The sequence below is a fragment of the Aspergillus costaricaensis genome (assembly GCF_003184835.1).
Source record: "Aspergillus costaricaensis CBS 115574 unplaced genomic scaffold BO79scaffold_16, whole genome shotgun sequence".
Lineage (NCBI taxonomy): Eukaryota > Fungi > Ascomycota > Eurotiomycetes > Eurotiales > Aspergillaceae > Aspergillus > Aspergillus costaricensis.
In genome coordinates this window covers 533,342-560,297 of record NW_020291816.1, presented here as the reverse complement: position 1 = coordinate 560,297, position 26,956 = coordinate 533,342, and the positions used below count along the sequence as shown (strand labels likewise).

Genomic DNA, 26,956 nt, shown 5'->3' with positions numbered 1-26,956 from the left:
GAAGGAATTGGGGAGGGTTCGGCAGAGCTGGAGCATAGAAAGATGGTTTACCGAACTCGGGCCAGAATGTCGGCTTAAGGAGTGGAATGCAGAGGAAAGCGGTAGCGTTATTGACTCGAAGGTGCTCATAGTGTTCGGAAGCATCTCTTTAGTTTTCTTCCCCAGCAGGGATGGGAAGGGTGGAATGAGGCGAGGATTGGGCGTCTGCGATCTCGATCCTCGATCGCTTTCGCTTCCGGGGCTGCTCTCGCTGCACGTGATCTCTTCCACCCTCCCGCAAACAAACAATCTGCTCAATTGGATTGTTTATGGCCTGTTTAGGGTCATCTTCCCAAAGTAAGTGGTAAACGCTAGTTATCTCTATCTATACCAGGATGTATTAGATAGTATACCACTACTTTTACTATACATGCAGTTCCCCACTGCAACTCCCCACATCTTCGGGATGATCCAACCCGATCGCACCCTAAAGAGGATCAATTCACTAACTAACTGGTTAAAATCCAATGAAGACAGACATCATTGCAGCGCGGTGCTTGCATCTAAGCCCAACATTCTAGACAACATTAGTAGTATCTTTTGTCTTTCGGAGAGAATTAACAACAGCAATGATAATAATAATAATAATAACAGACATGCCGGTGCGCTGAGACCGGCCCGCATAGTAGGGTTAGTCTAGCCTAGGCCCTTGCTGACCGAGAGCTGCTCGCATCCGTCCCTCCCTCCCATCCTTAGCTTTGCTCCGATCGGAAGCCACTCCGTGATCATCCTCGAACAACAAGCCACTTTCATGTCATAAAATAGAACAAATAATTCCCCAAGTTCGCCGAGGATCCTGCGTGGTACGTATGGATCTCCCGCAAGCGCGGACAGATAGTACCGATTCCTGTTTCTCCATGGTAGAGGACCCAGATACCATGAGGCGGAGACGGTTTCGGCCATCCCCTTCTCCCTGCAAAACAAGGCATAACAGGGAGGCCACCCCAGAATCCGTTCCAACTTGATGGATGCTTCTCACTGACCAGTACACCCTACTAGTGGGAATGCTTCGGATTCAGAATTGAAAGATTAGCATCATAACCATCACACTGCCTTGGAACTGACCGCCCGTCTCCGTTCATAATAGCACTCATGATGACACTTTTCCTCGTACGGTATGCTGGCAGAGTAAAGCCTGCTTACAGACTCATTTATTTCATGCTATCTGACATATCGCAGCACCTAGATTATTCGCTTTACTTAGATGCCTTATCATGGGTGTGTAGCCAAAATTAGATTCTTACAACTTCCCTCTTACCAAGGCAATGGAGGTTTGACTGCGCTGAACACTACAATTAACCGATCACCTTCTACTTTTCTATTAGAAGTCACCAATGACGGATTCACGTACTAACATGTTAGTATAGAAGCAGTAGTGACACGATCTCAGCAGCGTTTAGTGGCAAAGAGCACGAGCACCTCCAAAACAACATTCAACCGCACGCATCTACCCCCCAGAGGAATGACTGGGCTGCCTGTACCTTAGATGCCTCAGCTCCTAGACAAAACACAGCAGGTACTTTTGAATAGGCATTCATCAAGCACGACAGATTCCACACTTTAGAGTGTCTGCCATCGATCTAGGGGGTCTCGGAAAATTTCTGTAAGCGCATTGTTAGATCTCCCCTTGCTTCCTCGGCTCAGTGTCATGCATGAGCCCGTCGGTAGCTATCTGCTCCGTTCATCTTGGTCCGATCCTGTCGGTGATGCTCTAACTCGGAATCGTGTGTTTGAAACAACGATTCAGTTCAAGCTTGCCACTATTCAGCTCTGTTGATGACGCCTTCGGAGTCGCATTCAATCGGGCTCCATTGCAAGAATTGACTCGGCTGACGTGCCTGCCAAACATACCCGCTTGGTATTCGATTCATAAAATAGCCCGCGGCCGCCATCTTCCCCATCCGCGAGCACTCCGGCACACACGTGTGTTGAATGCTGAAGGTGGTCCAGTTCTAGACTTGGCAGTGGTGGATGCAAACAGATGCTTCCGCGGTCTATCGCGGCGGCTATTCACTCGTCAACCAACGTGTGCATAACACCAAGTAGTAAGAACAATAAGAATAAACAAGTGAGCAGAGCAGAGCAGTAGAGGAAACCATGTACCAGGGTCATGTTGTCCATATTGCCATGAGAGTGGGCGTGATTCGAGAACATAATCAGAATACCGTGTTGAACAATAAGTAATACGTCACCCGGTCCCGCCTTGAAACCTGGCAGAGGAATCAATCAAATCTCATGCCCTAGCGAAAATTGATATTCAACACACAACCACGCCTCGTTTTTAAGGGAGGATGATGCATGAATAAAAAATGGGATTTGGGCGTAGTCACAGCATTGTTATATCTTGGCAATCCGACCATCGGTGGTTCCATCATGGTAGTGTTAGTAGTACTTACTAGTTGAGAGTATATAGTAGTAACCCACGCTATGCCTGTTACACTTCGGAGGTCGGCCCGTCCAGCCGTCAATCTTCCCAGTGTCTCTCTCCCTCCATCATCCTTACTAGTATGATCCTCTTTGATCCCCCTCAATTACTAGTAATCACTTCCATTTGGCAAATCTAAAGTCAGGTAGGATCCGACCAATTTCTTTCACCTTCATGTCCGTACTACCCTCCCCGCTTTCCCCACTCTCTTTAGCGCGGATTCATCCTCCTTGGCGGACATCCAACATGATCTATATAAACATCCCATAAACCTCCCATCCTCGCTGCTGTCTGCTTCCAAGCTGACATCAATATCATTCTCAAGCTAAACACCACCATCCTTCTCCAAATTGACGAATAAGTTCAAACATGGGTTCAGCAACAACCTCAACCTTGCCTCCGGACTTTCTCTGGGGTTTCGCGACTGCCAGGTATCCTCCCATCCGTTTCCTCCCCCACTCAATCTCTACAACACTCCAACCAGTAAACCAGTTGAGTACTAATCCACACATCGACAGCTATCAAATCGAAGGCGCCGTAACCGAAGATGGCCGTGGTCCATCCATCTGGGACACATTCTGCAAGATCCCGGGGAAGATAGCCGGAGGCGCCAACGGAGACATAGCATGCGACTCCTACCACCGCACAGCCGAGGACATTGCACTGTTAAAAGAATGCGGTGCCCAAGCCTACCGCTTTTCAATCTCATGGTGAGTTCAACACCATACCATACCAAGACGAACATACAATTCAATCACACCCCGAACATCATTCTAAACCATCCTTCAGGTCGCGCATCATCCCCCTAGGAGGCCGCAACGACCCCATCAACGAAAAGGGAATCCAACACTACGTCAAATTCGTCGACGACCTCCTAGCAGCGGGGATCACACCTCTTGTGACGCTCTTCCATTGGGATCTGCCCGATGAACTCGACAAGCGGTACGGTGGACTCCTAAACAAGGAGGAATTCGTAGCAGATTTCGCCCACTACGCTCGAGTCATGTTCCAGGCCCTGGGCTCAAAAGTCAAGCATTGGATTACCTTCAATGAGCCATGGTGTAGTAGCGTTCTCGGGTATAATGTCGGGCAATTTGCTCCCGGTCGGACGAGTGATCGGAGTAAGAGTGCTGAGGGGGATAGCTCGAGGGAGTGCTGGATCGTGGGACATAACATCCTTGTGGCTCATGGGGCTGCGGTGAAGATCTATCGCGAGGAGTTTAAAGGTAGGGATGGTGGGGAGATAGGGATTACGCTTAACGGTATGTATATGTTTGGTCACTTCTTTTCAATTACTTTCTCCTTAACTTTTCATATATAGGAGATTGGGCCGAGCCCTGGGACCCCGAGAATCCAGCGGACGTCGAGGCCTGCGACCGCAAGATCGAAGTCGCCATCTCATGGTTCGCCGACCCCATCTATCACGGAAAGTATCCAGACAGCATGGTTAAGCAGCTCGGGGACCGACTCCCCCGCTGGACCGCAGAAGACATCGCTCTCGTTCACGGCAGCAATGATTTCTACGGCATGAACCACTACTGCGCCAACTACATCAAAGCCAAAACTGGCGAGGCGGATCCCGACGATACCGCTGGGAATCTGGAGATTCTGCTTGAGAATAAGAAGGGCGAGTTCATCGGCCCAGAGACACAGTCTGCGTGGTTGAGACCGTATGCACTTGGATTCCGGAAGCTGTTGAAATGGCTGAGTGATCGGTATGGTCAGCCGAAGATCTATGTTACGGAGAATGGGACGAGCTTGAAGGGTGAGAATGACTTGCCGGTGGAAGAGCTGCTGAAGGATGAGTTCCGGACGCAGTATTTCCGTGATTATATTGCTGCTATGGCGGATGCCTATACATTGGATGGAGTGAATGTGCGGGCTTATATGGCTTGGAGTTTGATGGAGTGAGTACTGCGATATACTTATTCCCTGGATGTTGTTATGTGCGCTTACTGACTGGAGTAGTAACTTCGAATGGGCCGAAGGTTACGAGACCCGGTTTGGATCGACCTACGTTGACTATGAGCATGGCCAGAAGAGGATTCCGAAGGACAGTGCGAAACAGATCGGCCAGATATTCAGCCAGTATATCAAGAAGACAGTATAAGTGGCTCGTTGCGGAGTGCATCGATTGTTATTCATGCGATTCATGGGTAGAGCTAAGGGAATGACAATTCAAAGCCGTTATATTGTAGAAATGCTAACTTAATAGGACATTATTCAATTCTCTATCCCGAATAAGCGTAGTTGAATAGGTTACTTTGCGTGTCTCAGGGTGAGACTGACTCTTACGTGGGGGTCTACAGCTCTACACACCCCGCGGGGTTTAGGTCCTGAGGACCCTTTCAGATCAAAAGGGCCCACTCACCTTTAAAACGAGGGTCGGGTCTCCTGTCATTAACACGATGAGACCGCTGCAAGAATAAATGACTTTAGAGGCTATAAGAGTGGCAATGCAGAGCGAAGCGTAATCGGGGTGCCGCGTTCTGCTTACGACACAGGCAATTCGTATTCGTAGGCTGCGGGATTGCCAGGCCAGACCGTGGTCACTTTCGAGTCGAATCGAGCAGGACCGGGCGGAGGGAAGCAGATCGAATTGTGTGACTTTAGAAGACATTTGGAAATCAGACGAGCCGCGCCTGCCTGTGTACTGAGCCATATCGATGGTCTTAGCTGGAAAAAAAATCTTAGAATCGCGAGCGGTGTCATGCGACGTTTGCGAGTCCCACGGGCTTCCGTCGTGGCTTGAATGGCAGTGGAACCGATGAAGAGATAGAGAAACAGCGATCAGACAATTATTCGACGCTTATCTGTGATCGCATGATTAGAGAGTAGCATGACCGACGGCACTTTCGGGGCTCCGGTGAGACCCTCACGTGGTGGGTGTTTGCACTGTTTGTAGGCCTGGAAGTGGCAGGAGAATCTCCCCCGGATTCCGGCGGGGAGAAGGAAAGGAGTGCCCCTTTGCCAGCTCAGATTACTCCATAGCATCCAAATCCAACTATCCGACCGTAATATCATTGCAAAACCTCCCTCAATCATTTCTCTCCCGCATCAGCTATCATGGCATCGACCACTAGCACAGGTACGTGAGCATAAACTCAAGAGCCATGTTTTCTTGGCGTTCCTGGACACGTTCCTGGACAAATTCGCAAAGAGGCGGCGACCCACGATTTTCCCACCCTCCCCAACTCCATGAGCACTGTGAAGTTGCATGTATCATTGCATCCTTGTTCCTGTACCGCGGTTTCATTTGGCGTATGCAAACCTCCAGAGCAAGATTGTGATTGTTGGATTTGGCTCCGTGATTCCAAAGCCCACCCCCCGTGCACAGGCAGAGTGACTCATCCTCCGTTGACTGCGTTTTTGCTGTTATCCGGTTGAGCAAACCCTTCTTTCTTGTTCCCCATAACCCTTTCACCCCATGATGAATTCCACAAGGCTTGCTTTGCGACCGCGACAACTGTATAAGGGCTGTGGAGCCGGTGTTCCTCATACCCCTCGCCGTTTTCTTTCCCACCCAGTCACAAACCCATATCGACAAATCGCTTGCTTTTCAGCCACCAAGCCACCAGCGTGTGCTAATATTGCCTCTTCAGATCGCTTCACCTCTGCTCTGCATCAGAACAAGGATTGGGCAGCGCAGATTGCCAAGGAGGATCCTTCGCTCTTCCCCACACTCGCGGTCGGCCAGCACCCGGAGATCCTCTGGATTGGCTGCTCTGATTCTCGATGCCCTGAGACCACCCTTCTTGGTCTCAAACCGGGCGACGTCTTTGTTCACCGCAATATCGCCAATGTCATCCATGCCGGCGACCTCAGCTCTTCAGCCGTGATCGAGTATGCTGTCCGCTACCTGCAGGTCAAGCACGTAGTCCTCTGCGGCCACACCAGCTGCGGTGGTGTTGCTGCAGCACTGGGTAACAAACAACTGGGTATCCTTGACCCCTGGCTGCTGCCTTTGCGCCAGCTCCGCGCGAGACACCTGGATCTGCTGAACTCGCTGCCGGCCGACGAAGCCAACCTTAAGCTGGTGGAATTGAATGTTCTGGAGGGGGTCAAGCTGTTGAAGGAGAAGAATGTAATCCTGGAAGCCGTACAGGATCGGGGTCTTCAGGTTCACGGGTTGATATATGATGTTGGCAGCGGTGTTCTTCGAGAGATGGACATTGATGAGCCGGAGGCGGAACTCAAGGCGCGCCTAACATCGTTCAAGACCGACGTCTAGGGGCGGGGGTCATTGGTTGTATATTCTCGATTCGATTCTACCTGTTGTTTCTTTTGCTTTTCAGCGACGAGCGAGTGTTAGCAGACGTCGATGCATCGTCATCATTTGAATAATCCATCTCCCATTAATGCTTCACATTCATTCCAGCGAGCGTGAAATCACCGGGCACTGTTCATGCCATCCATCCATCATGACATTCATCATGACATTCATCATGACATCCATCAAACAGATGAACACTCTGCAGTCTCAGAAGTAGTCAACCAAGAACGCAAGGAAAAGATGATGCAATTAATTAAAAACGGACGAAGGCAAATGAAGAGTGGGCAGAAGGGTCCGTGTATGTTGGGGAAGAAGAGGAAGGGGAGGAGAAACAAAAAGGAGGAAAGAGAAGAAGAAGAACCGCTGACATAGCAGCCTGCGAGGGAAAGCAGCCCCGAAGACTGCGAACCATTCATTCTGTTTGCTCGTCTCCGCATGTAACAGCCCTTCCTTGCCCGGATGGGAAACTCGAAGGACCTGGGTGGATCCCCGGGTCGGCTGGATGCGGTATAGTCCCGGCCGAAGCGGCATTGACTCGGGATGATCTTTGTGACTCTCACTCAGACATCCTTGTATGCTTTCGGGATTATATGCACCAAGGATATTTGGTTCTTCTTCTCCTACTATTATTCCAAAAGCCTAAATTATCGGTGATACTAAGAAATACTGAAGCAGTAGATTACGGAGGGCCAGTCCGGTAAGAGTACGCGGAGGCACGCCGCTTGGCGCTTTTCAATCAATACCTGAGGCAGTAATCGGCGACCGAGTGTATCTGCAACAACTAAATGAGAGCAGGACGACAGTACCATGTACAGCAATATGTTCATTAATGATTTAGAATTCGAGTTCTTCGACTTCCATCCCGCAGTCAACGCATTTCTTGACCCCAATCCCTGTCTTGGGATCTTCCACCGATCTTCCCCACTGATGTACATGTCGTCCACCACTTCCCAAGTCATCCCCAAAATTACCACCGGCTGCTCCTTGACGGCTTCGTCGGTATGCGTCGACTCGTGTACGTTTCTTGAGGTCTTCCAGTTTGCTCTTGAATTTGACCTCCCGCCGGCGCTTCTTCTCATTCTCGCGTCGCTCGAATTCCGCGTCCAATGCTTCCGGCGAACCCCATTTCTTGGCTGAAAAGGCGTATTCTTCGACCTGGTACCGTAGATACAGCATCATGTTATTCCACGTTGATTTATGCGGATTCGGGCGCTCAAGATGTGGGAGGAGCTCTTCGTCCTGAAGCTCGGCTGTTGTAGTTTGTCCCGTAATCAGCAAAAATGCTCGGTGGCAACACCTGTCGCAAACCTGTGCAGGAGAGGGGGGGATACTCACGATTGGTCAAGAGATAGTCCTCTCGTGCTTCAGTCTTGGTAAGCAGACTGTATTTGTCCGGGAATTTATCCTTGCAAGCATGGCAGACACAGCATCGGAAAGCTTCCTCCCATTTCCAGTCGATTTCTAAGCTGCCACACTCTCGACATGTTTTCTGTTGCGTCCGCTCATCCAGCACACTCAGCCCCGGTTCAAAAATTCCCGCTCGATCTCGATGGAGATTCTTCAGTAGCTGTTGTCGCTCCCATTCCTTCTGCGTCATGTGCGCTGGCTTCTGCTCCGCCTTCTCATCCCGAACGTGAAGGGCTTTGTTGAACCGGTCATCTTCTTCGGTCAAGAACCCTCCCTTCGTGTCGGTGATCTTAGAGAAGTCATATTCAACGAATTTGGTAAAGTTGCGCGCCGGCTTGATGCCATCTAGTGGGCGGTTATCTGTAGAGGCCGCATCGCGCAGAGTCGCCGGGGGATCGGAGGCAGTCATGGAGGAGTACGTTCGTTTGACACCTTTGGTAGATGAAGGGTCAGCATTGTGAGCCCGAGCCTGTTCAGCTTCGCGTTGCTCCCGTATTGCTATGGCTTTCTGGCGGTTGCTTTCCTAATTTCAGTACCGTGTTAGCTCCGAACTAGAGGAACCGTGATCATAGTGTGTACTATTCTCCGCAATTGCTCTGGAGTCAGCGGAGTCCGCTTCGGACCGCCGGGCGTGCCCATCCCGACTTCGGGCGGGGGCGCTGACTGTTCCTCTGTCACCATTTCTTCTTGGAAGAGTGACTGGGAGAGGACGAGCTTGACACGAACTGGTAGACGGTGGCTATCGCAAGGGTGGCGTTATCAGGCGGGAAAATCGTCGGCGCGTTTATCGCCGGTTCGATAACCGCATACTAATCACGTGACTTTATCATATCCATCAATTCCCAGCTCGCAACAGGTTGCACTCCTCCTCGAAAGCCATCACCCTAGAAAGCTCATATCTGCCATGCTAGTGGTACTGCTTCATAGGTGGCTTTTACCTCCACACTTAGGGGGTGGGTACGGAGTACGTCGGCCCCAAAGTGCAGTAACCCACCAGTTATCCATGATATAGCTGCCAGATGGATTTTGATTCTAAACTACCTGCCCAATGTATGCAAGGTCACATTTACTGGGAGGATTCAGTAGACTCCCCCCAGATAATCCGGATATGAACACCCCGTCCGATGAATACCCGGGGCAGAAGCAGATGAACCATTTACCGGCGGATTATGTGCCAAGGAGTTCTTGTCACGCGTGAAACTTGTGGGTCCCTAGGTTAAGTGGAGAGTTTTGATTTCCTCAACTCTGCAGTGCTCCGTGTGTGTATGCATCATTGGCATCGTTGATATTTTCCAAGAGGGTTGTTATTGATTATCATGCTGGTGCAAGGACTGCGATCTCTAAAAGTCCACTTTCAGCATCACCTCTTTGCTCATGCTTTGCAGTCGGCGTTAACGTTGCGCTTGTGCATGGTTGTGAACTCAAATTCCGTAATAGAAGCAGTATGAATGGGCGAAGTCAGGAGTCAGACCCGGGGATATTGAACCAAAAAGTCCAAGCGTTACGATTGCGGGGTGTTGAGTTTCCAACCAGGGGCAAACAATTGCAATTGTTCCGCAGTATCGGAGCATTCTCAGCAGTAATACGGAGTGGACTTAGCCGATCAGCACCTCATTGGTGATGGGTTCAATGTGATGCGCGTGATTTTGAGTTCGGGGGGATTCCGGGGGAGATTGAACTACGAGATTTAGTAGGCTGGGGAAAGGACTTGGCCGGCGGAAGTTCAGCGCGGGAAAGGGTTCACCCTGCCGCATCCATCCTTCGTCGAACGTTTCTCCGCCATCGGTGGCTCGCGGGGCCCTTAAAACATTCCCTTGAATTTCCCACTTCTCTCTCTCTTTCCCCATCTCAATTCCCCCTCCCTCCCTCCAATTCTTCCTCTCCGAAAATAAAAACAACAGTTCCTTGCGATCCTCCACAAATCGCTAACTAACTCAACTACAAATCCGCCCAACATGGCATCCTCCAACAACACCCAACCTGAAGAACCCATCACCATCCCCCAGGACCGGGATGGTGTCGCCTACCTCTACGGCCACCCCCTCCTCAACTCCCTCTCTCCTCCCCTCCATGCCGCTATCTACAACCACCTCGGACTGAACTGGATTCAGATCCCCCTCTCCAGCGTCTGCGGCACTTCCGCTACCTACCCTCCCCCGTACACACGCTCCCCGCCCATCGACACCTTCCTGTCCTCCATCCGCGCCAACCCTAAATTCGTCGGCTCCTCCGTCACCATGCCCTGGAAGGTCTCCATCATGCCGCACCTGGACGATCTCACCGAAGACGCCCGCCAAGCCGGCGCCTGCAACACCATCTTCCTGCGCGACAATGCCGACGGCTCCCGCTCCTACGTCGGTACCAACACCGACTGCATCGGTATTCGCGAAGCCCTCGTCCAGAACACCGCTAACGCTGCTGAGCGGTTCGCTGGCAAGCCTGCCCTCGTTGTCGGTGGTGGTGGTACCGCTCGCTCCGCCATCTATGTCATGCGCAAGTGGCTCGGCGCCAGCAAGATCTACATTGTGAACCGTGATGCTGGTGAGGTTCAGGCTATCATGGAGGAGGATCAGCAGCGCAATCCGTCCGCGGACAAGGCGCCCTTGATTCACGTTACGGATCCCGAGGTTGCGAAGACCCTGGAGAGCCCCGCTGCTATTGTCTCGGGTATCCCCAACTACCCGCCTAAGACCGAGGAGGAGATTCGTGCCAGGAATGTCCTGACGGCGTTGTTGGGCGCCAAGGAGGATGGCAAGCCCAAGGGCGTTATTCTGGAGATGTGCTACCACCCTGTTATCTGGACCGAGATTGCCGAGTTGGCTGATGCCGCCGGGTGGAAGGTTATCGTTGGCTCGGAGGCGCTGCTCTGGCAGGGTCTGGAGCAGGCCAAGCTTTGGACTGGAAAGGATGTGGTGGCTGTTCCTGGCTTGTTGGATATGGTCAAGGAGCTTGTGGCCAAGAATTTGGCTGAGAGGCAGAAGGCTACTCTGTAAAGCTTCTTCCTTTCGCCTCCTTCTTTATTATTCCTTCAACATCCGACATGTTTCATGATGATTCACTCCTGTATAGACTCTCGCATACCCGGTGCATTGATTGTTATGGAAGACCAAAAATAACGGAACGGGGCTCAGTGAAGAGAGCCCGATGATAGATATGACGTGTGTTTGATTAGGTACATACGCGGATCTGGCTGCTGTATATAGTGCAATATGATGTCTTCATCCCTTTCCTTCTTGTCGCTTCTGTCCTGTATAGTAACTATTATGGATATTCTATCAGTAGTATATAACGGTGTATATCTATAGCCGAGGTGCTCACGCGCCCGGCCGGGTATATTCCAGCTGCCGCACGCGCTTCCACACTTCGCGCACAGTGCGCTCCTGCGTCTGGCGTCCGGTCTCTGTCGCCGACGGACCAGCCGGTCTATTACAGTTAGATGCCGTACTAAGCCACAAGGCAGAAAATGAGTGTCACATACCTAATGGCAAGGTAGAGTCGGCTGCCGAGTCGAACATCTTCAATGGGCGCAGTGTCCGGGTCCTCCGGGGGATTGGCGGTTGTGACCAGGCCGCCTGCCTCCAAGAGAATGGCGATACCCGCTGCGACGTCCCTACCCACCACACTCGGATTAGCCAAACATAACGTTGAAAGATGGGAAAGATTCAGGGCGAAAGGAACGTACCACTCCCAACAACCACCCTCCCACCAGATATCAAATGACCCCATAGCCGTATACGCCAAATCTAACGTAGCGCTTCCCAGACTCCTAACTCCGTGCACCATACCTCCCTTGCCACCGCGACTACCCAGTTCTGCTGCTAGGTTCACAAAACTCTCAATCTTGCGATGCAGGTTCCCGTCGGGGATGTCGCGACGGTCCTTGCCCCATTCGCAGGATAGAATGCACTTGCTGGGAGCATTGGGCGGCATGGGTGGGATGGTCGGATTGCGGATGAGCGGGAGACGGCGCTTTTCGTTTAACCATGCGCCGCGGTTCAGACAGGATGAGAAAAGTTGATCCTGGAAAGGAGCGTAGATCACGCCGATGATGGGACGGTGGTTGACGATGAAACCTATGGAGACGCAGAACATGGGGAAAATATGTGTGAAGTTGACAGTTCCTGCTCAGGTGAGGGGAGTTATTTCATGTCACGATGACAGGGAGTGTGTATGGCTATGGCTATTACCATCTAGGGGATCAATGCACCATGTTGGGTGCTCGTCGATCAGGTAGTCGCGCGACTGTCCTTTGGCGTAGGACTCTTCGCCGAGGAATCTGAATGGGTCAGCTGGGGAATGCTTGTGAACTGGGGAATGACTCAGGGACTTACTTATGTGTGGGGTATTTGGATTGGATTGCGTTCTTAATAAATACTTCTACTTCTGTGCAGGGCAGTCCAGTGGTGAGATGCAAGTCGATGGCAGGCTGAGGGCGGGTTAGAGCATACCTTCATCGGTCTGGGTGACAATGTCGACGGCGCTGTCCTTCTCCTCAGCTTCCTGGGTGGCTCCGCCGTCGATGCGCTTCTCAACACTTTCCATCAGAAGTTGACCGGCCTTCCGGCCCAGATCGACCGCAAAGGCATAGATCTGGTCCAGCTGCTCTTGACTCAGCTCCGTGGCAGCCATATTTATGGCGGGGTTTGCGATCTTGGGGAGGCGGGGATGGTGTGTTAGTCTACTCTAGAGATAGAGCAGGGGAGCCACAGAGAAGTATAGGTAGGAGGAGGGAGTGGAAGAATGGAAGAGAGAAAGAGCGAGAAAGAGAGGAAGAGAAAAGAGAGGAGAAGTGTAAGAGTCAGACACACAGAGAGAGAGAGAGAGAGTCATGGAGTCTCTCACCGGAGACGCCGCCGATAACCGCCCGGGCCCTTATCGGTGGGGCTGCCCCTCAAACTCCGGAGTGCTCTGGATGCCAATCGCTTCAGGGCACAGGAGATGTATACTGAGGCTAAAAGATCTTTCCCATTGTCTTCAACAGCTTCTAGGGCTCGTACTTCTCTTATCAAGCTCCGGCAGAAAGTAAAGGAAGAATGAGATTCAATGGATAAGCCAGTGATACTGCCAAAAGGTGATTTTACTAGGCGAGGCCGCATAACTAAGTATTAGAACATCAACCTGTCACACATGTTTTTGTCCATTTTGTTTCTATAAGAGCCAGCAGACGATGGACAATTGGCAGAAATAGTCTTGATATAAAAGATCCAAGTTCTTGCAGGATGTGCAAATGCGATAATGCAAATCGGTAGAAGGGCACTTGCTGGCAATGCTTGAATCCATTTGTGACATAAATACGTTCGAATAAATTCTATTTGGCTCTACGGACAAGATTCTACAAGTATCAATGAAGCTGCACCACAGGTGTAAACCAGTGTCTGAGTGAGGCGATTACCCTAATTACCCTCTGGCTCTTGAATGAAAACATGTGAGTACTTCACAACTAGTTTGCTATAAAATACTCTACTAACCACCCTTGGGTCTTTTGTAGAGGCCAGCAAACAAACAGATCATTGAGAGAACAAGAATCTGCAGATATGTAAGAGAGTGCTTCCTTCATGGCTGGTAATGGTTACTGTTTGCTGTGAAAAGCAGCCGAGGCTGCTGCAATCGGTTAAAATGGAATGATGCGGAGAATGGCAAATTCCAGTACAGAGTTCACAGACCACAGCTCCCTGGTGCGAACTATGCCCGGTAGCACTACTAGACTCTGCGGCTGATTACCCGCAATTGAGGGTGCGGATCTGGGTTTCATGACGCTGCTATACCATGAACTAAAGACCTTAACTTCTTGGTTTTAACGGTTGGCGACGGATACTTGGCGGCTAAGTGATCTTCCCGCCCCGCTCTTCTACCCCGGATGTCAGGAGAAAGACCCCCAGGAGATCGGCCTTTGACACCACACTGCCACCAATCAGCCTCTACCATAAAGATATAGGATCTGTACTAGCTCTCTCGAGTGTCTCCTGAGAATGCTGGCTGTGTCTAGTATCATGATGGTGGGACAACCCGTCGGGTCCATCGAGGGTGGGTCTTGTGAGAGAGGCTGAGCAATGCACGGAGTTCATCCTAATTAGACTCCAAGTACGTGCGGCGTACATAGTAGGTAGATGGGTGGAAAGTCGCTAGTTATTTTCGCCCCAGCCTTGCTGCTACCCACTAGTAATGTGTATCTCATCCTACATGGTACTAGGAAAGTTGTCCGAGCTTCTCTTTCTCAGCTGGCACCATAAACCTTGTATATATTTTCGTTCGCTAATAGTACTACTATTGTGAAACAAGGTAACAGGAACGTTACAAACTCTAAATTGAAAGGACTGAAGATGAGACCCGCGAGATGATTCTTGATCAGGGTTTACAAGGTCTGTCGGCTGCTTCTGGATCAGCCTTGTCATCACAATCCCTGTCCGTTTGACTCAGTCGCCGCCCCTTCGGTGCAACAGTACTTCTGTTCCAGCGAAAATAACGCAGTTCTGGGTGCTAGGCTTCCACGGTCGGGGGCCAAATTACCAGAAGTCAACGGATTACATTGGCTTCATGTCCTGCACTGGAGGAAACATGCTGGCCCCCAAGTCCTGCTCATACTCGATGTGCACCTTCAATGTCGCGGTAAGTAGTCGGTGCAATTTTGTACCCTGGTGGTTCCTGAAACCGCCCCATTACTACTGTCCTAGAGCTACTACATGAAGTATCTTGCTAGTTCTATATACTAGGAGGTCAAGGTAATTATATATAGCCCTGTCATGCCCTCCTCATTGCTGCTATCACTGGACCATCATTCATTTAAAATCACCGTGTTTGTCCGTTGTTGCTATCATTGCTCCCACTCTCCTTTACTACTGCACAAGCCCACTCGTTACTCTTTATCATTGCAATCATCAATCGTTAAATTGTCATCATCAACACATCCATTGTCAAAATGTGGTCCAGACAGATCACTGTGCAAAAGGTCTTTGTTCTAGCTTCTTTGCTCTTGGCATCTAGGGTCTCAGCAGCTGTTATCCCCGCGAGCGTTCCTGACCCGGCATCAGTCTCTGTGGCACCAACCAACACGCAAGTCCCTACCGGTCAGGGGGATGTCAGTCCAGCCTCACTCCCTTATGAAGGCGTCCCAGACTGTCAGGTGAGTGCTAATGACCCCCGTTAACTTCGGTATTGCTTAAATCTAACCCAATCATCTCCAGTCTTGCCGTGAAGGCGAAGAAAATGAACAGACTACCGACGAATCCGCAATGCAGATGAAACGAGAGAGCGACACTATCGCAGCAAGTATGTGCTATTCTATTCATTGCTCCCTGCTTCTCTAACTATATTTCTGCGAAGCTAACGAAAGCTGAAAATCTTCTTCAGGGACTGAGACTAAAAAGCTAACTCCCGAGGAGAAAAAGGCCGAGGAGGAAAAAGCCAAGAAGTTAAGAGAGGAGGCTTTCGAAAAGTGTCATGGGTCCGCGGGCTGCATGGTGTATTATATTTTACTGCATTTGGGGCAGTAGATCCATTGGCAGAGCTGGGTACAATTGGCGCAAGGCTAAGTGGGAGGTGATGAGATGAGATTAGGTTGAGATGGACGTGGTACTTGCTAGTACGTGGAGATCATCTGTACCTATTATGCTCGGATGATTACTCGAGTGAATACTCGAAGTTGAAACCTGTTTCTTTTTTATTTAATCGGTCACTAGCGCAGACATCACAGTGTAGTGGAATGACCCAGAATATCGAATATGTTACTAATTGAAGTATGGCCTAGTCATTATTTACCAGCAAATAGACCAGCTTCACCAACAGGAGATAGATAACATTGAACGTGTGTGTTTGAGTGTGTGGCATTCCTTGGCCCCCATTCAAAACCCTTGTAGATAAATAAGCACTACTAAGCGCTGAAAGCTAAGATTGTTAATGCTCCGTCTTTCACCTGGCCAACCTTGGCGTGGCCCCCATGTACTACTAGGAATTACTGGTTAGCAATCTGTCTCAATGTCAATCAACCTGGGCAGCAACGCTCTTCCTGGCTCAATTGGTCTACTGCGATCGAATAAGGCCGGCCAGTAACGAATCAAACATTCTAAATTATGTTCAACAATGGACTATTTTTCGTCTATATATGATGAATGCTGGAAAGTTCGTACTTCTGGGAGTAACCCCAAAGCGACCTGACCTTTGATACCTCTAGCTATCACACTCAAGAAGAGTGCTTCTTAAATGCATGTCAGACCACCTCTTAACATGGTCTAACCAGCAGAAACCCCGGCCCAAACCCCAAACTTTTCAATCAAGCCTTGATCTCGGCATACAGTTTAAGCACAAAGTCCCGACAATTCCTAAAAAGGGTGTTATAACCCTTCTTATTCATCTTGGCGGCAATCTGTTCCCCATATCTCTCGATCTCCGTGTTGTCCACGCCCGACCTGATCTTACCGAGCACCTCCATTTTAGTCTCGCTCCAGTCATACCAGCTGCTGGCACCACGATCTGTGAACACAATCTTCTTGTCCTCGAGCTGAATGTCCCAGCATCCAGAGGAAAATTTGAGATAAGTGACGCCACCTTCTTTTTGCTCGGTCACATAGCCTGCAGCTATCAGGTAATGGTCGGGGACCTTCTTACCGGCGACTCGAGCTCGTTCACTCCCTAATGAAATCGTTTAATCAGATTTACTGCACAATGCATCTGGGAGGATAGTATGGCAAGTTGGGGACGGAGAATTGTTGGTACATACTGATTTTGATGGCATAGCCCTGGCCAACTTCTGGTGTTTTCCCGAGGGCTTCCTTAAGTTTCTTGTATTTGGCATCCCCGGTGACTTTTGCAGCCCGTTTCACCTCGGTCGTCGGCTGGCGTGTAGTCTTGGATGGAGCAACTTCATCATCTGAAGGTCCGCTTAGGGTGTCCTCCTCTTTAAATTCGGAAGTAATTTCATTCGCATCAATGTCGTCCCGCTCTGTCAGGGACGAGGCTTCGTCAACAGAGGTGGAAGGCTGGTACCCGTGGGGGCCAGTGATAGATTGCGCATCGTCGTCTCGCTCAGTCAGGGAAGGGTCCCCATCAACGGATCTGGTAGCAGCGTTCGGCGGGGCAGAAATGATTTCCCAGATGCTCTCCGGGGTATCGTCGTCTCGCTCATTCAGGAAAGGGTCCCCGTCAACGGATCTAGGAGCAGCATTTGGCTGGGAAGCAATAATTTCCCAGATGCTCTTCGGGGTACCGTTTTCATGGCAGGTCTGGAATTGGATTTGTCAGAACTAAACAGCGACAAAAGGAAAATAAGAAGAGAAAAGGAAGTGCATTGGTACTCACCCGACAGGTCACACCTACATTTGGGTCGGAGGTTAGGCTTCCATCCGCTCCAGTTGTAGGGACGTGTGTGTTCGTCGGAACATTAGCAACAAATGAGGGTGTCGTCAAGTCCGAGTTGACTTCGCTTGGAGGTATAGCAGCTGCTAAGGCACCGGGCGTTAGGAGCAAAGAAGCCAAAGCGAAGGCCTTCTGATTGGTGGTAAGGTTGAACCACATCTTGTCACGAAATGGGCTAACGGCAATGATATATAAGATTTATAAATAATAACAGTGAAAGGAAGAACGAATGGTCTATAGAATGAGCGTATGAGGGCAATAACTGATAGTAAATGAGTGTTATACAGTAGAATGAACGGATGGATGAACAACGCAAAGCAACAGACAAACTGGAGTTATATAGATTTGCCGCTCTTCTATGTATCGAGGCAATGCATTGAAAGGATTGGGGCGATTTTGATAGCTACCAGAGTGGTATCGCGCTGCATTGGACTATCCAGTGACATATTGAACGAATATTAGGGGCTGTAAAGTCATACTTTCGGCTTTGGGCGGGTCAGATCAACTAGCATTCTATACCTGGACCCTGGACCAACAAAATTAATCTGGATTGAAGAGCCCTACAGGCGTTTAGACGGCGAAGTCCCACCGAGTCTTGGGGGCGGGCAGCTTCAGGATCCACTTTGCTTATGAATTATCACTTGTTCCATTATGAAACCTTTGGGTGTTGATTTCATAGTTCTTGGACATAACAGGGAGTGGAGCGGTTGATCAATTAGTTGACTGCGATCAGAAGTACATGCAGGTTATTATGATTTCCAATGCAGATCCACTACATTATATTTAGATAGATGATACTAGATAGCATACATGTTACAGAATCACGGGGTTTTCCCTCTGTTGCATAGGGATTAAGGATGATCCGCAGGATTCCGATAATTTTGGCCCCTATTAGGATCGCCTAGCGCCTCAAGGTACAGCGTTCATCATTTCTTCAAAATGGGGGCATCTTGCAACCGTTACTTGGCAGGCCTGCACAGCCCAGTGGTTCTGTCTTCCTTCCAAGATGACGTGAGGAAAATTCAAGCTCTTTGATGTCCTGTCAATAATCGAAGCATTTGAATAAGAATCTCCGAGAAGTCGATCTAAAGTTGTACTTAGGGACAATAGAAGGCCTTACTATAGTCTTTTCACTACTCGAATGTCGACCCCATCGAGAGCTGCTACTATACGATATCAGGCCAACCCTATCCGTTGCGCCTTGCGAGATGAACTAGCCGCAATGAACTAAGAAGGTGCCAAGTCGTGGTAGAACCCTCGAAATCCCAACTAGGTGCATTTCTAGCAACAAGGCTGAGCCGGTTAGCCGGCAAATAAACCAATATGATTGGTCTGTAGACTATCAGTAGAACAGATAGGCACCAGGTTATCTATGCAGTGGAGAGGCTCCTGGGGTACTAACCTATCTAATTTGTAGCTGCTGACTTCTCCGCCTCAGCCGCCTCAGCCGTAGCCCCCATGTCGCATTGGCCCCATTCATTAATCATTGTCACCAAGGTGATCCATAAATCCTACGGATTTGTTGTATGAAGAAAGAATCCTGGGATAGACCGCTTCCTCTTCCTCTGAGGGACACTCAAAACAACAATCATGATGGCCGTCTTGGATAGGGTAGCCTTCAACATACTCTTCAGAGATCAGAAGAAGAGGCTTGATCAATTCCTTCGCACTAACACACCGGGTTAGTCGGTAAATGGCTAGTACTGTCAAACGATGAAAGAATGGTGCTGACTAGAGTTGTTCAGATTCTGTGCTTTCACAGCTACATACCTGTCTACTCCAAGAAGAAAGCAGCACAGTGACACCACGGGACATCTTCTACACACATAGCATTCAAGACTCGTCCCAGGAGCAGCCTTGTACGTACTCCTACCCACACGAGAGTCCACCCCAGTGAGCGAGTGGGTTATCCCATACTGGACACTAGCTAAGAATACACTTGGATATTACTCCAGATTGGACGAAAAAGAGCTTTCAAAGTTGCCTTGCCAGGAAACATCCGCATACTACCATCCCAGAGACAGCTATTGATGTCCTCTGGTCTTGCTTCTGCTTCTACGCCTATCACCCGTTCCCACTTATCGGAGCAGACGACAGAAAGCTAGAGCTGCCAGCCTTTGAGCGTGCGCTGATCCTGCTCTCTCTTCAAGGCACAAAGCTTCTCGGGATCGAAGACGACGGCTTCGGTCGTCGCTGGGGGCCTTTTCGGGAAAAATGCAACTGCAAAGTTAGGATTAATCGGATCTTTCGAAGCATCGGCCTCGGTAGTCCTCAGCCAACTTCATATCCACACGCCACTAGTTTCGACACCCTTGTTACCGAAGATGCCATCGATGTTATGCTTACAATATGTCCTTCCCATCCCAAATTGCCTGCAACCCCCGAGAAGCTGACGCCGCTGGCGGAACGCTTACTCGAAGGGAGGACAGTCCAGTTTCAGATGAAGGTCAATGACTTGGCCGATTTACTCTGCCTGATCATGAGGCTAAAAGTCTACAAAACGACTTGGGGTCGTGGCTTTCATTACGGTTCCTTGGAAGAGCCTAGTCCAGAGAACGAAGAACTGGCTAAAATCCTGGCCCGATCATTCAGCCATGACCAGGACGAGTCCCTGTCCCCCGACTTGGTTCTCGAGGCTCTAGGCATCTTGGTAATAATGATCTCTTCTGCTATCTTTCTACTACTCTTCTTAGATTGACTAACAATGTCGCGCACATTAGCCAAATCTAGAGCAATGGTTCCATCAGCTTTGGGCAACACTTTTCCAACCTTCCCTGCCCACCGAGTTGTCAACTTTAGAGACGGAATCATCCCCAGATTCCACTTGGGATGGAATCCTTCGTGCAGTCTCATTGTTCGTCCCACCGTTTGAGATTCATCAGAAAACCGACTTGCATCGAAAGACTAAGCCGATCGTCTTTTCCAAATGTCATGACTCGACGGACAGGTTTGATCTGGGCCATGCATTACAGTATATCCGTCATGACGATCCGAAGCATCGGTCGCATCTTGTTCTTCTCTTGGGACACCAAGGCCAGGACTCAACGAAAGTAGTTGTGGGGGCATTCTTCTCTGGCGATACGCAGTCGCCTGCTGCAAACGAGGAAAGGGAGAGTCTCGCCCTTCCGCGCCTTCTCTTCCAGCTTCAGCCAAGCTTCGATCTCTTTCACTTGGGTGGAAAGGGCATCAGGGCTTTAATGCCCGTAAACGAAAGTGACACAGAAAAGACGGACTATCATAATTGCATGGGTGAACTCACTCAATCGAGGGTTGGAGTGAGGATTGATCCTGCCACCAGTCACGCTACCTTTTTCCGGGGCAATAATCCGGCCAGGAATCGGGTATCAGGACTGTATGAAAAGGTAACTTTTACTAGGAAGCATGAAGGATGTGATGCCATGAATGGGGATCAACAGGAACGAGAAACAAGCTTTACGGTGACCCGTCTTGCTATCTTCCATGTGGAAGGCGGGCCAAATTATGGTTATGATTGATCCCTTCGTGAACTTACTACTACTAGGTTATGATGATATGGAAGGAAGGATGAGAGCACTGCAAAGCATTATATCAAAATCGAGATAGCATTGATTGGAGCCACTGCCCCATTAAAGATAGTAGCTATAAAAAGCCTGGCTCTGAAACCCGACCAGATTGATAATATTAATCACTAGATGCTTCTCCCACGAGTTCTGCAACAAGTCTAGACTAACTGGCTGCTTATCAATCACTTCCCCGGCGTCTCTGTCACGTGCATCCCGAGAGTCGGGGAATTATACAAATTACAATGTAGTATTTCCTCTACCAGCTCGCCCATTGCGTCAGAATCAGCATGGATGATTCAATAATTTCTCCTTCCGGATATTATTATTCCCCGATTAATGTACCCTATAGTTCAAATAATTGAGCCTTATGTTCAGAGGGGAAAAAATAAAATAAAATAAAAATATATACTAATTGATTGATCGTTGAAGTGAAAAATGATTGACTGACTAATTGCGGGCTTCCGTCATTGACGCCATTCCCCGGCCAGCTAATCATCAATCCGTCTTCCTCTCCCTCAGCTTTTTTTTCTTACTTGAGAGCCCCTCCTCCGCCCCGTCCTCCGACCTTTAAGTTCCCTTGCCTGCCAGTGGCTGTTGTTCTCCCCTCACATCAGCACTCCATGCTCTCCTGCCCCTCTCTCCGTCCTCGTCCCGCCCAGGCTCTTAAGAACCGGCTTCTTCTCTCCCCAACTTCTAGCATTCGCGCCCGCTCCTCTCCCATCGTCGCGACACCTTTGCTCCAGGGTAAAGGCATTGCTACAGCCACCCCGTCCACCATTTTCCCCCGACAAAGCACTCTGGCTCTCCGCTCCTCCTCTTCGATCGCATCCCGTCTCTCTGCTCTCACTAGACATTTCTCATCCTCCTCCTCGGCTGCTGACGCAAACAACATGGCCCCCACTGAGGTCAAGCAATATGACTACATCGTCATCGGTGGTGGTAGCGGTGGTAGCGGTAGCGGACGCAGAGCTGCCGGCTGGTATGGCGCAAAGACCTTGATCGTGGAAAGTGGTCGCTCCGGAGGTACCTGTGTCAATGTCGGGTAAGCTGCTTTCTTTCCTTTCTTCTTCCTTCCTTCCTTTCCCCCTACTATATGAGATAATTCGGTCGTTAACGCAGTATCATCCCTGCAGCTGTGTCCCCAAGAAAATGACCTGGAACTTCGCCTCCATCAACGAGACTCTCCACGTCGCCAAGCACTACGGCTACGACGTCTCCGAGAATGTCGACAAGAACTACCGCCACTTCAAGGAAATCCGCGACTCCACTATCAAGCGCTTGAACGGAATCTACGAGCGCAACTGGGGCCGCGAGGGCATTGATCTTGTCCACGGCCGCGCCGGTTTCGTCGAGCCCAAGACCATCGAGGTGACGCTCGAGGACGGCTCCAAGGCACGGTACTCGGCCCCTCACATTCTGATTGCGGTCGGTGGACGGCCCAGCATCCCGGACATCAAGGGCGCCGAGCACGGTATTACCAGCGATGGCTTCTTCGAGATCGAGGAATTGCCTCCCAAGATTGCCGTTGTCGGTGCGGGCTACATTGCGGTGGAATTGGCCGGTGTCATGGGCGCTGTTGGATGTGAGACGCACATGTTCATCCGTGGCGAGACGTTCCTGCGCAAGTTCGACCCCATGATCCAGAACACTATGACGGAGCGCTACGAGGCCTCTGGCATCCACATCCACAAGAAGCACCCTGGTCTTAAGGAGGTGCAGCTCATCCGCGATGGTAAGGGCAAGGACAAGCTGCTCAAGCTTATCTCGAACGACGGTTCCGAAATGGAGGTCAACGAGCTCCTCTGGGCCGTGGGTCGCTTGCCCGAGGTTGAGGACCTGAACCTCGATGTCCCGGGCGTTAAGCTGAACAAGTCCGGCTATATCGAAGTCGATGAATACCAGAACACCAGTGTCGACGGTGTTTATGCTTTGGGTGATGTGACTGGTCACGCCGAGTTGACTCCTGGTATGTGTCCCCCCTCCATGCTGTCCCCTGCCATCCCTTAACGTATCATGGCCAAACTAATACCAAACCAGTTGCCATTGCCGCCGGTCGCCAACTCGGCAACCGTCTCTTCGGCCCTGACGAAGTCCGTGACTCCAAGCTTTCCTATGACAACATCCCCACGGTGGTCTTCTCTCATCCCGAGGTCGGTACCGTGGGTCTCACCGAGCCCGAAGCCCGTGAGCGCTACGGCGATGACCAGATCAAGATTTACCACACTCGGTTCACGGCCATGTACTACGACGTGATGCCGGCTGAGGAGAAGAAGAAGAACCCGACCGAGTTCAAGCTGGTCTGTGCCGGTCCGGAGGAGAAGGTTGTTGGCTTGCACATCCTGGGTCTGGGAGTGGGCGAGATGCTCCAGGGATTCGGCGTCGCTGTGAAGATGGGCGCTACAAAGAAGGACTTTGACAGCTGTGTGGCTATTCATCCTACCAGTGCTGAGGAATTGGTTACATTGCGGTAGACTAGATGGGGTGTACACTAAACTCTTATTTTAGGTTATGTTCAGATGTATAGAGTATATACAGATACGATGAGACTAGAATTGTTCTTATGACATCAGTAATGCTTAGTATGAATAATGATTGTTTTCGTAATACTGCATCGATGGTACTATCTGACCATCCTCTTGATCTCTCCATCCAACAACTGGCATGGCTACTATACATCCCCTTTAGGCCTAGCGGTCCCCGGAAGAGGTATTGACCCGCTCCGACCGCGTTCCCATCAGCTGGCCAATCAGAGTCCCAGGCGGGGCTTGTCGGCAGTGCTCGGGGCCAGTTCTGGAAGCCGAGGCAGTAGATAAGACAAGGGAAGCGCGCATCGGCCTGCATATGCACTCCGTCCCGCCTGCACCTCCTCTATTCTCATCTCCTCCAACCCCGATGAACGTTCCAGGTGGCAGTCGCAAAAGAAAGAGAATGTCCAAACTATCCCATCAACTCAAGGCGCTGATCAACGCCCCGGCAGCGCGCCCCAACACTGTCCCCGCACCGTCGAACATCCAATCTATATACAGAAAGATCCAACAAGGCGCGCAGTCCCAGAACCTATCCCAATCATCATGGCTAGCTCTATCGGTCGGTGTTCTCTTCCCAATTCCTCCTCAACTCGCAGCAGCAGCAGTAGCAGCTAACCTCTCCTCTCCCCCCAATAGACTGCCACCACGATGACAATGAACTCCCCCGAATCCCTAACAGAGCTGTACCAACTCGCCAGCACCTCCCAATCCGCCAAAGAGAGCCTAGCGACAGCAGAATTCATGCGCGAAGTCGGCCTGAAATGCATCAGCTTCAACGGCATCCCCCGGACCATCAACTGCCTCAACGCCTTCAAAGCCAGTCTCCCTGAATCCATCAGTTCGCAACTATCACAAACCCCCACCCGCACACCCAACCCCGAGAATATCCAGGAGATATGTACGAGGGGCCAGAACCTCTGGGACTCCATCTACCGACCCTTCGAGAAGAAACTCTACAATAAGCTGGCGGACTCGCACCCGGACTTACCCGTTCATATTCTGAACGCTAACTATGGGGCGCTCTTGTCTGATCCGAAAAGGACTACCGGGGCGAGTGTGGGCAGATTGGCGACGTCGGTTGTTGCGATCGCTTGTTTGAGAGCGCAGACTGGCGTGGGTCCGCAGGTGACGTCACATGTGTTTGGGCTGAGGAAGGCGGTTGAGGATGGGACGTGGGTGGCTGATGTGGAAGACGAAGAGGGTGCGAAGTGGTTGGCTAGTGATGAGGGGAATACTTGGATTATACGCAGTGTGGATAGTATTGTTGAGAGCATTGGTGAGGGGTTGGGATCGAATTTTGCACCGGCTAGATCGGCGAAGATATAGATGGTATATACTCATGTATTATAGAAGGAACCAATGTCACTACATCCTAGATGAATATGAAAAAGAGTTAAAGGGCAACACCCTGGAGGTACTCTTCAGAGATGGCAACTTGCTCATTCAATCGATAATACCTTGCCATCTATCAAGTACTGTATTTATAATGGCCTACCAAGTACCCCCGAATCCAGAGGCACCTCTACGGTATAAGCACGCTGCTTAACAATTCTACATCGCTAATATTTGATGATAACGCTAACTAGTATTATACATGAGACCATCTAAACTCCAACCTCTACCCTAGTTCGTCCACCCCTTAGGTCCCGCCCAAGTACCCTTAACCAAGGACTGGTAGTACACCCAGGGGAAGAAATCCTTCTTGAGATGGTAGAACGAGCGACGAGGAACAGCCTGATCAATACCGAACCAGTTACCGAAAGTCTCCTTGGGCTCACCACCATACTTGAACTCGGCAAGCAAGACCTTGCCGTATTCCGTAACCAACGGGCAAGAGGCATATCCATCATAAACCGCATCAGTCGGCTTACCCTCCATGGAGCGCAGCAGGTTGTGCACGAGGACGGGGGCCTCGGATGTGATAGCGGCCACGGTCTTAGAAGTGGGCAAGCTGGACGCATCACCGGCGGACCAGACGTTAGCGTACTTGGTGTGGCGGGTAGTGCTGGCGTCCACATCGACATAGCCGGCCTCGTTGGCCAGAGCACTATCCTTGACGAACGCGTGAGGACCCATCTTCGGCACAACGTGCAGGAGATCGAACTGTCTCGTCACCTGCTCCTGGCCATCGGGGCGGGCGAAAGTGGCCTTGTTGCCGTCAATGGCGACCAGATCGTGCTGGAAGAGACCTTCAACGCCGCGCTCCTTGCGCAGCGCCTCGAGCGCAGCGCCGTACTTGGCGACGGCGAACATGGAGGGCATGCCGGTGGCGAAGCTGATGTTGATGGGTGAGCTAGCGGGATTGCTGGGGTTGTATAGACCAGCGCGCTTCCAGTAGTCCAGGGCCATCCAGAGGATCTTCTGCGGGGCACCGGCGCACTTGATGACACCGGCGGGTTGGGTGAAGATGGCATTGCCCTTCTGCAGCTTTTGCACGGTGGAGAAGACCTTGTCGCAGGTGTCGTAGCCGTAGATAGAGGAGACTAGGGAATCCGGGTTGGCGAGAGCCTCGGGCAGACCCTTGACGCTGCCGTAGTTGATGTTGATGCCCGGGGCGACGACCAAGTGTTCGTAGTTAACTTTGTCGCCATTGCCCAGGGTGATGGAATTGTTCTCCGGCAGGAAGGTGCCCACGCTCTGGTTGTAGAACTTGAACTTGGGGTCGATCAGGTCGTGCATTGGGCGGCGCAGATCCTCCTTGGTCTTGACACCACCACCGACTAGGGTCCAGCCGGGTTGGTAGTGATGCCACATGGATGGATCGACGACGGCGATGTCATCTTGCGAGAACTTGCCCGACCGAAGCAATTGATGGCTGATGGCTAGACCGGCCGTGCCACCGCCGACGACCACCACCTTGTGGCTGCGTGCCACGGGGCTCACCGGTGCGGCTGTTGCGAATGTCCGCTGTGCTGCACGGCCAGCCGTGGATGCTGCCGACGTGACGTTGCGGCAGAACATGATTTTTGGTGTGTGTATCTTTAGCGTGTGATTGATAGGATTCAATGAAGGGATGCGATATACACTGTATGCACAGGACAGAAATTGAAGCTTTGCAAAGAAATTTGGGGAAATAACCACGAGCTGGACGAGACCCGCGTTCCTAGAGTCTATAACCACGCCACTAGTACAAAGTAGTCTTTATTCCCCAAAGTTTTCGGGGCTCCACTGTTTAAGTACGATGGCGTGATCACTGCTCGGCGACTTAGTCATCATTGTCGGCCCGTCTCGGTCGCCGATTGCTTGCCCTGGTCGCCGATCGGCTCCCCGATATCTATCAAAGTAGATAATATAGGAATCCTTCGATTGGACTTACTTTATCTTAGTACTGAATGGTGATGGGAATACGAGCTATAGGTGGAGTAAAACGTGGACGATGGTCTGACCTGTGATG

At 50.7% G+C, this 26,956-nt stretch overlaps 11 protein-coding genes across 11 annotated transcripts; 7 read left to right on the top strand and 4 right to left on the bottom strand.

Annotated features, from left to right (window-relative positions):
* Positions 1 to 2,789: 2,789 nt before the first annotated feature.
* On the top strand, positions 2,790 to 4,672 carry BO79DRAFT_195224 (glycoside hydrolase family 1 protein). Its single transcript, XM_025681120.1, has 5 exons — positions 2,790 to 2,895; positions 2,983 to 3,174; positions 3,254 to 3,726; positions 3,786 to 4,371; positions 4,433 to 4,672. The coding sequence occupies exons 1-5, from the start codon at positions 2,834 to 2,836 to the stop codon at positions 4,572 to 4,574; spliced, it is 1,455 nt and encodes a 484-aa protein (XP_025539487.1). The 5' UTR covers positions 2,790 to 2,833; the 3' UTR covers positions 4,575 to 4,672.
* A 1,219-nt stretch (positions 4,673 to 5,891) lies between these two features.
* BO79DRAFT_148049 (carbonic anhydrase) lies at positions 5,892 to 6,695 on the top strand (the record flags this gene model as incomplete). The annotated part of the gene is made up of 1 exon (XM_025678530.1): positions 5,892 to 6,695. The coding sequence occupies one exon, from the start codon at positions 5,892 to 5,894 to the stop codon at positions 6,693 to 6,695; it is 804 nt and encodes a 267-aa protein (XP_025539486.1).
* Positions 6,696 to 7,551: 856 nt separating this feature from the next.
* On the bottom strand, positions 7,552 to 8,825 carry rad14 (DNA repair protein RAD14; the record flags this gene model as incomplete). Its single annotated transcript, XM_025681119.1, has 3 exons — positions 7,552 to 7,987; positions 8,073 to 8,667; positions 8,724 to 8,825. 3 exons carry the CDS (start codon positions 8,823 to 8,825, stop codon positions 7,572 to 7,574), a joined length of 1,113 nt encoding a protein of 370 aa, XP_025539485.1. The 3' UTR covers positions 7,552 to 7,571.
* A 1,274-nt stretch (positions 8,826 to 10,099) lies between these two features.
* Positions 10,100 to 11,137, top strand: BO79DRAFT_245525 (shikimate dehydrogenase family protein; the record flags this gene model as incomplete). Its single annotated transcript, XM_025685475.1, has 1 exon — positions 10,100 to 11,137. The coding sequence occupies one exon, from the start codon at positions 10,100 to 10,102 to the stop codon at positions 11,135 to 11,137; it is 1,038 nt and encodes a 345-aa protein (XP_025539484.1).
* A 226-nt stretch (positions 11,138 to 11,363) lies between these two features.
* On the bottom strand, positions 11,364 to 12,915 carry BO79DRAFT_173472 (inositol monophosphatase family protein). Its single transcript, XM_025679687.1, has 6 exons — positions 12,593 to 12,915; positions 12,476 to 12,527; positions 12,332 to 12,420; positions 11,827 to 12,265; positions 11,623 to 11,754; positions 11,364 to 11,567 (listed from the first exon to the last, which is right to left on the bottom strand). The coding sequence occupies exons 1-6, from the start codon at positions 12,771 to 12,773 to the stop codon at positions 11,459 to 11,461; spliced, it is 1,002 nt and encodes a 333-aa protein (XP_025539483.1). The 5' UTR covers positions 12,774 to 12,915; the 3' UTR covers positions 11,364 to 11,458.
* A 2,145-nt stretch (positions 12,916 to 15,060) lies between these two features.
* BO79DRAFT_287664 (uncharacterized protein) lies at positions 15,061 to 15,634 on the top strand (the record flags this gene model as incomplete). The annotated part of the gene is made up of 3 exons (XM_025688612.1): positions 15,061 to 15,264; positions 15,326 to 15,410; positions 15,492 to 15,634. The coding sequence occupies 3 exons, from the start codon at positions 15,061 to 15,063 to the stop codon at positions 15,632 to 15,634; spliced, it is 432 nt and encodes a 143-aa protein (XP_025539482.1).
* A 776-nt stretch (positions 15,635 to 16,410) lies between these two features.
* BO79DRAFT_147999 (uncharacterized protein) lies at positions 16,411 to 17,651 on the bottom strand (the record flags this gene model as incomplete). Its single annotated transcript, XM_025678528.1, has 4 exons — positions 16,411 to 16,769; positions 16,858 to 17,116; positions 17,285 to 17,359; positions 17,436 to 17,651. 4 exons carry the CDS (start codon positions 17,649 to 17,651, stop codon positions 16,411 to 16,413), a joined length of 909 nt encoding a protein of 302 aa, XP_025539481.1.
* Positions 17,652 to 19,085: 1,434 nt separating this feature from the next.
* On the top strand, positions 19,086 to 21,004 carry BO79DRAFT_237818 (uncharacterized protein; the record flags this gene model as incomplete). The annotated part of the gene is made up of 4 exons (XM_025684741.1): positions 19,086 to 19,173; positions 19,238 to 19,351; positions 19,448 to 20,142; positions 20,213 to 21,004. The coding sequence occupies 4 exons, from the start codon at positions 19,086 to 19,088 to the stop codon at positions 20,984 to 20,986; spliced, it is 1,671 nt and encodes a 556-aa protein (XP_025539480.1). The 3' UTR covers positions 20,987 to 21,004.
* A 584-nt stretch (positions 21,005 to 21,588) lies between these two features.
* On the top strand, positions 21,589 to 23,581 carry glr1 (glutathione-disulfide reductase GLR1). The gene is made up of 3 exons (XM_025679686.1): positions 21,589 to 22,076; positions 22,168 to 23,000; positions 23,072 to 23,581. Exons 1-3 carry the CDS (start codon positions 21,655 to 21,657, stop codon positions 23,503 to 23,505), a joined length of 1,689 nt encoding a protein of 562 aa, XP_025539479.1. The 5' UTR covers positions 21,589 to 21,654; the 3' UTR covers positions 23,506 to 23,581.
* A 326-nt stretch (positions 23,582 to 23,907) lies between these two features.
* On the top strand, positions 23,908 to 24,962 carry BO79DRAFT_209168 (uncharacterized protein). The gene is made up of 2 exons (XM_025682556.1): positions 23,908 to 24,121; positions 24,199 to 24,962. Exons 1-2 carry the CDS (start codon positions 23,963 to 23,965, stop codon positions 24,886 to 24,888), a joined length of 849 nt encoding a protein of 282 aa, XP_025539478.1. The 5' UTR covers positions 23,908 to 23,962; the 3' UTR covers positions 24,889 to 24,962.
* A 140-nt stretch (positions 24,963 to 25,102) lies between these two features.
* On the bottom strand, positions 25,103 to 26,690 carry BO79DRAFT_209167 (NAD(P)/FAD-dependent oxidoreductase). Its single transcript, XM_025682555.1, has one exon. It carries the CDS (start codon positions 26,521 to 26,523, stop codon positions 25,186 to 25,188), a length of 1,338 nt encoding a protein of 445 aa, XP_025539477.1. The 5' UTR covers positions 26,524 to 26,690; the 3' UTR covers positions 25,103 to 25,185.
* Positions 26,691 to 26,956: the final 266 nt, after the last annotated feature.

Excerpts from the sequence above, each read along its gene's own strand:
- BO79DRAFT_195224 (XM_025681120.1), top strand. The coding sequence starts at position 2,834 with ATGGGTTCAGCAACAACCTCAACCTTGCCTCCGGACTTTCTCTGGGGT. Across the intron at positions 2,896-2,982 it reads TGGGGTTTCGCGACTGCCAG|CTATCAAATCGAAGGCGCCG; the intron begins GTATCCTCCCAT and ends ACACATCGACAG. Across the intron at positions 3,175-3,253 it reads TACCGCTTTTCAATCTCATG|GTCGCGCATCATCCCCCTAG; the intron begins GTGAGTTCAACA and ends ACCATCCTTCAG.
- BO79DRAFT_173472 (XM_025679687.1), bottom strand. The coding sequence starts at position 12,773 with ATGGCTGCCACGGAGCTGAGTCAAGAGCAGCTGGACCAGATCTATGCC. Across the intron at positions 12,528-12,592 it reads TGTCACCCAGACCGATGAAG|AAGTAGAAGTATTTATTAAG; the intron begins GTATGCTCTAAC and ends TGCCCTGCACAG. Across the intron at positions 11,755-11,826 it reads GAGGGTGGTTGTTGGGAGTG|GGACGTCGCAGCGGGTATCG; the intron begins GTACGTTCCTTT and ends TGTGGTGGGTAG.
- BO79DRAFT_209167 (XM_025682555.1), bottom strand. The coding sequence starts at position 26,523 with ATGTTCTGCCGCAACGTCACGTCGGCAGCATCCACGGCTGGCCGTGCA.
- BO79DRAFT_209168 (XM_025682556.1), top strand. The coding sequence starts at position 23,963 with ATGTCCAAACTATCCCATCAACTCAAGGCGCTGATCAACGCCCCGGCA. Across the intron at positions 24,122-24,198 it reads CATCATGGCTAGCTCTATCG|ACTGCCACCACGATGACAAT; the intron begins GTCGGTGTTCTC and ends TCCCCCCAATAG.
- glr1 (XM_025679686.1), top strand. The coding sequence starts at position 21,655 with ATGCTCTCCTGCCCCTCTCTCCGTCCTCGTCCCGCCCAGGCTCTTAAG. Across the intron at positions 22,077-22,167 it reads GGTACCTGTGTCAATGTCGG|CTGTGTCCCCAAGAAAATGA; the intron begins GTAAGCTGCTTT and ends TCATCCCTGCAG. Across the intron at positions 23,001-23,071 it reads TCACGCCGAGTTGACTCCTG|TTGCCATTGCCGCCGGTCGC; the intron begins GTATGTGTCCCC and ends ATACCAAACCAG.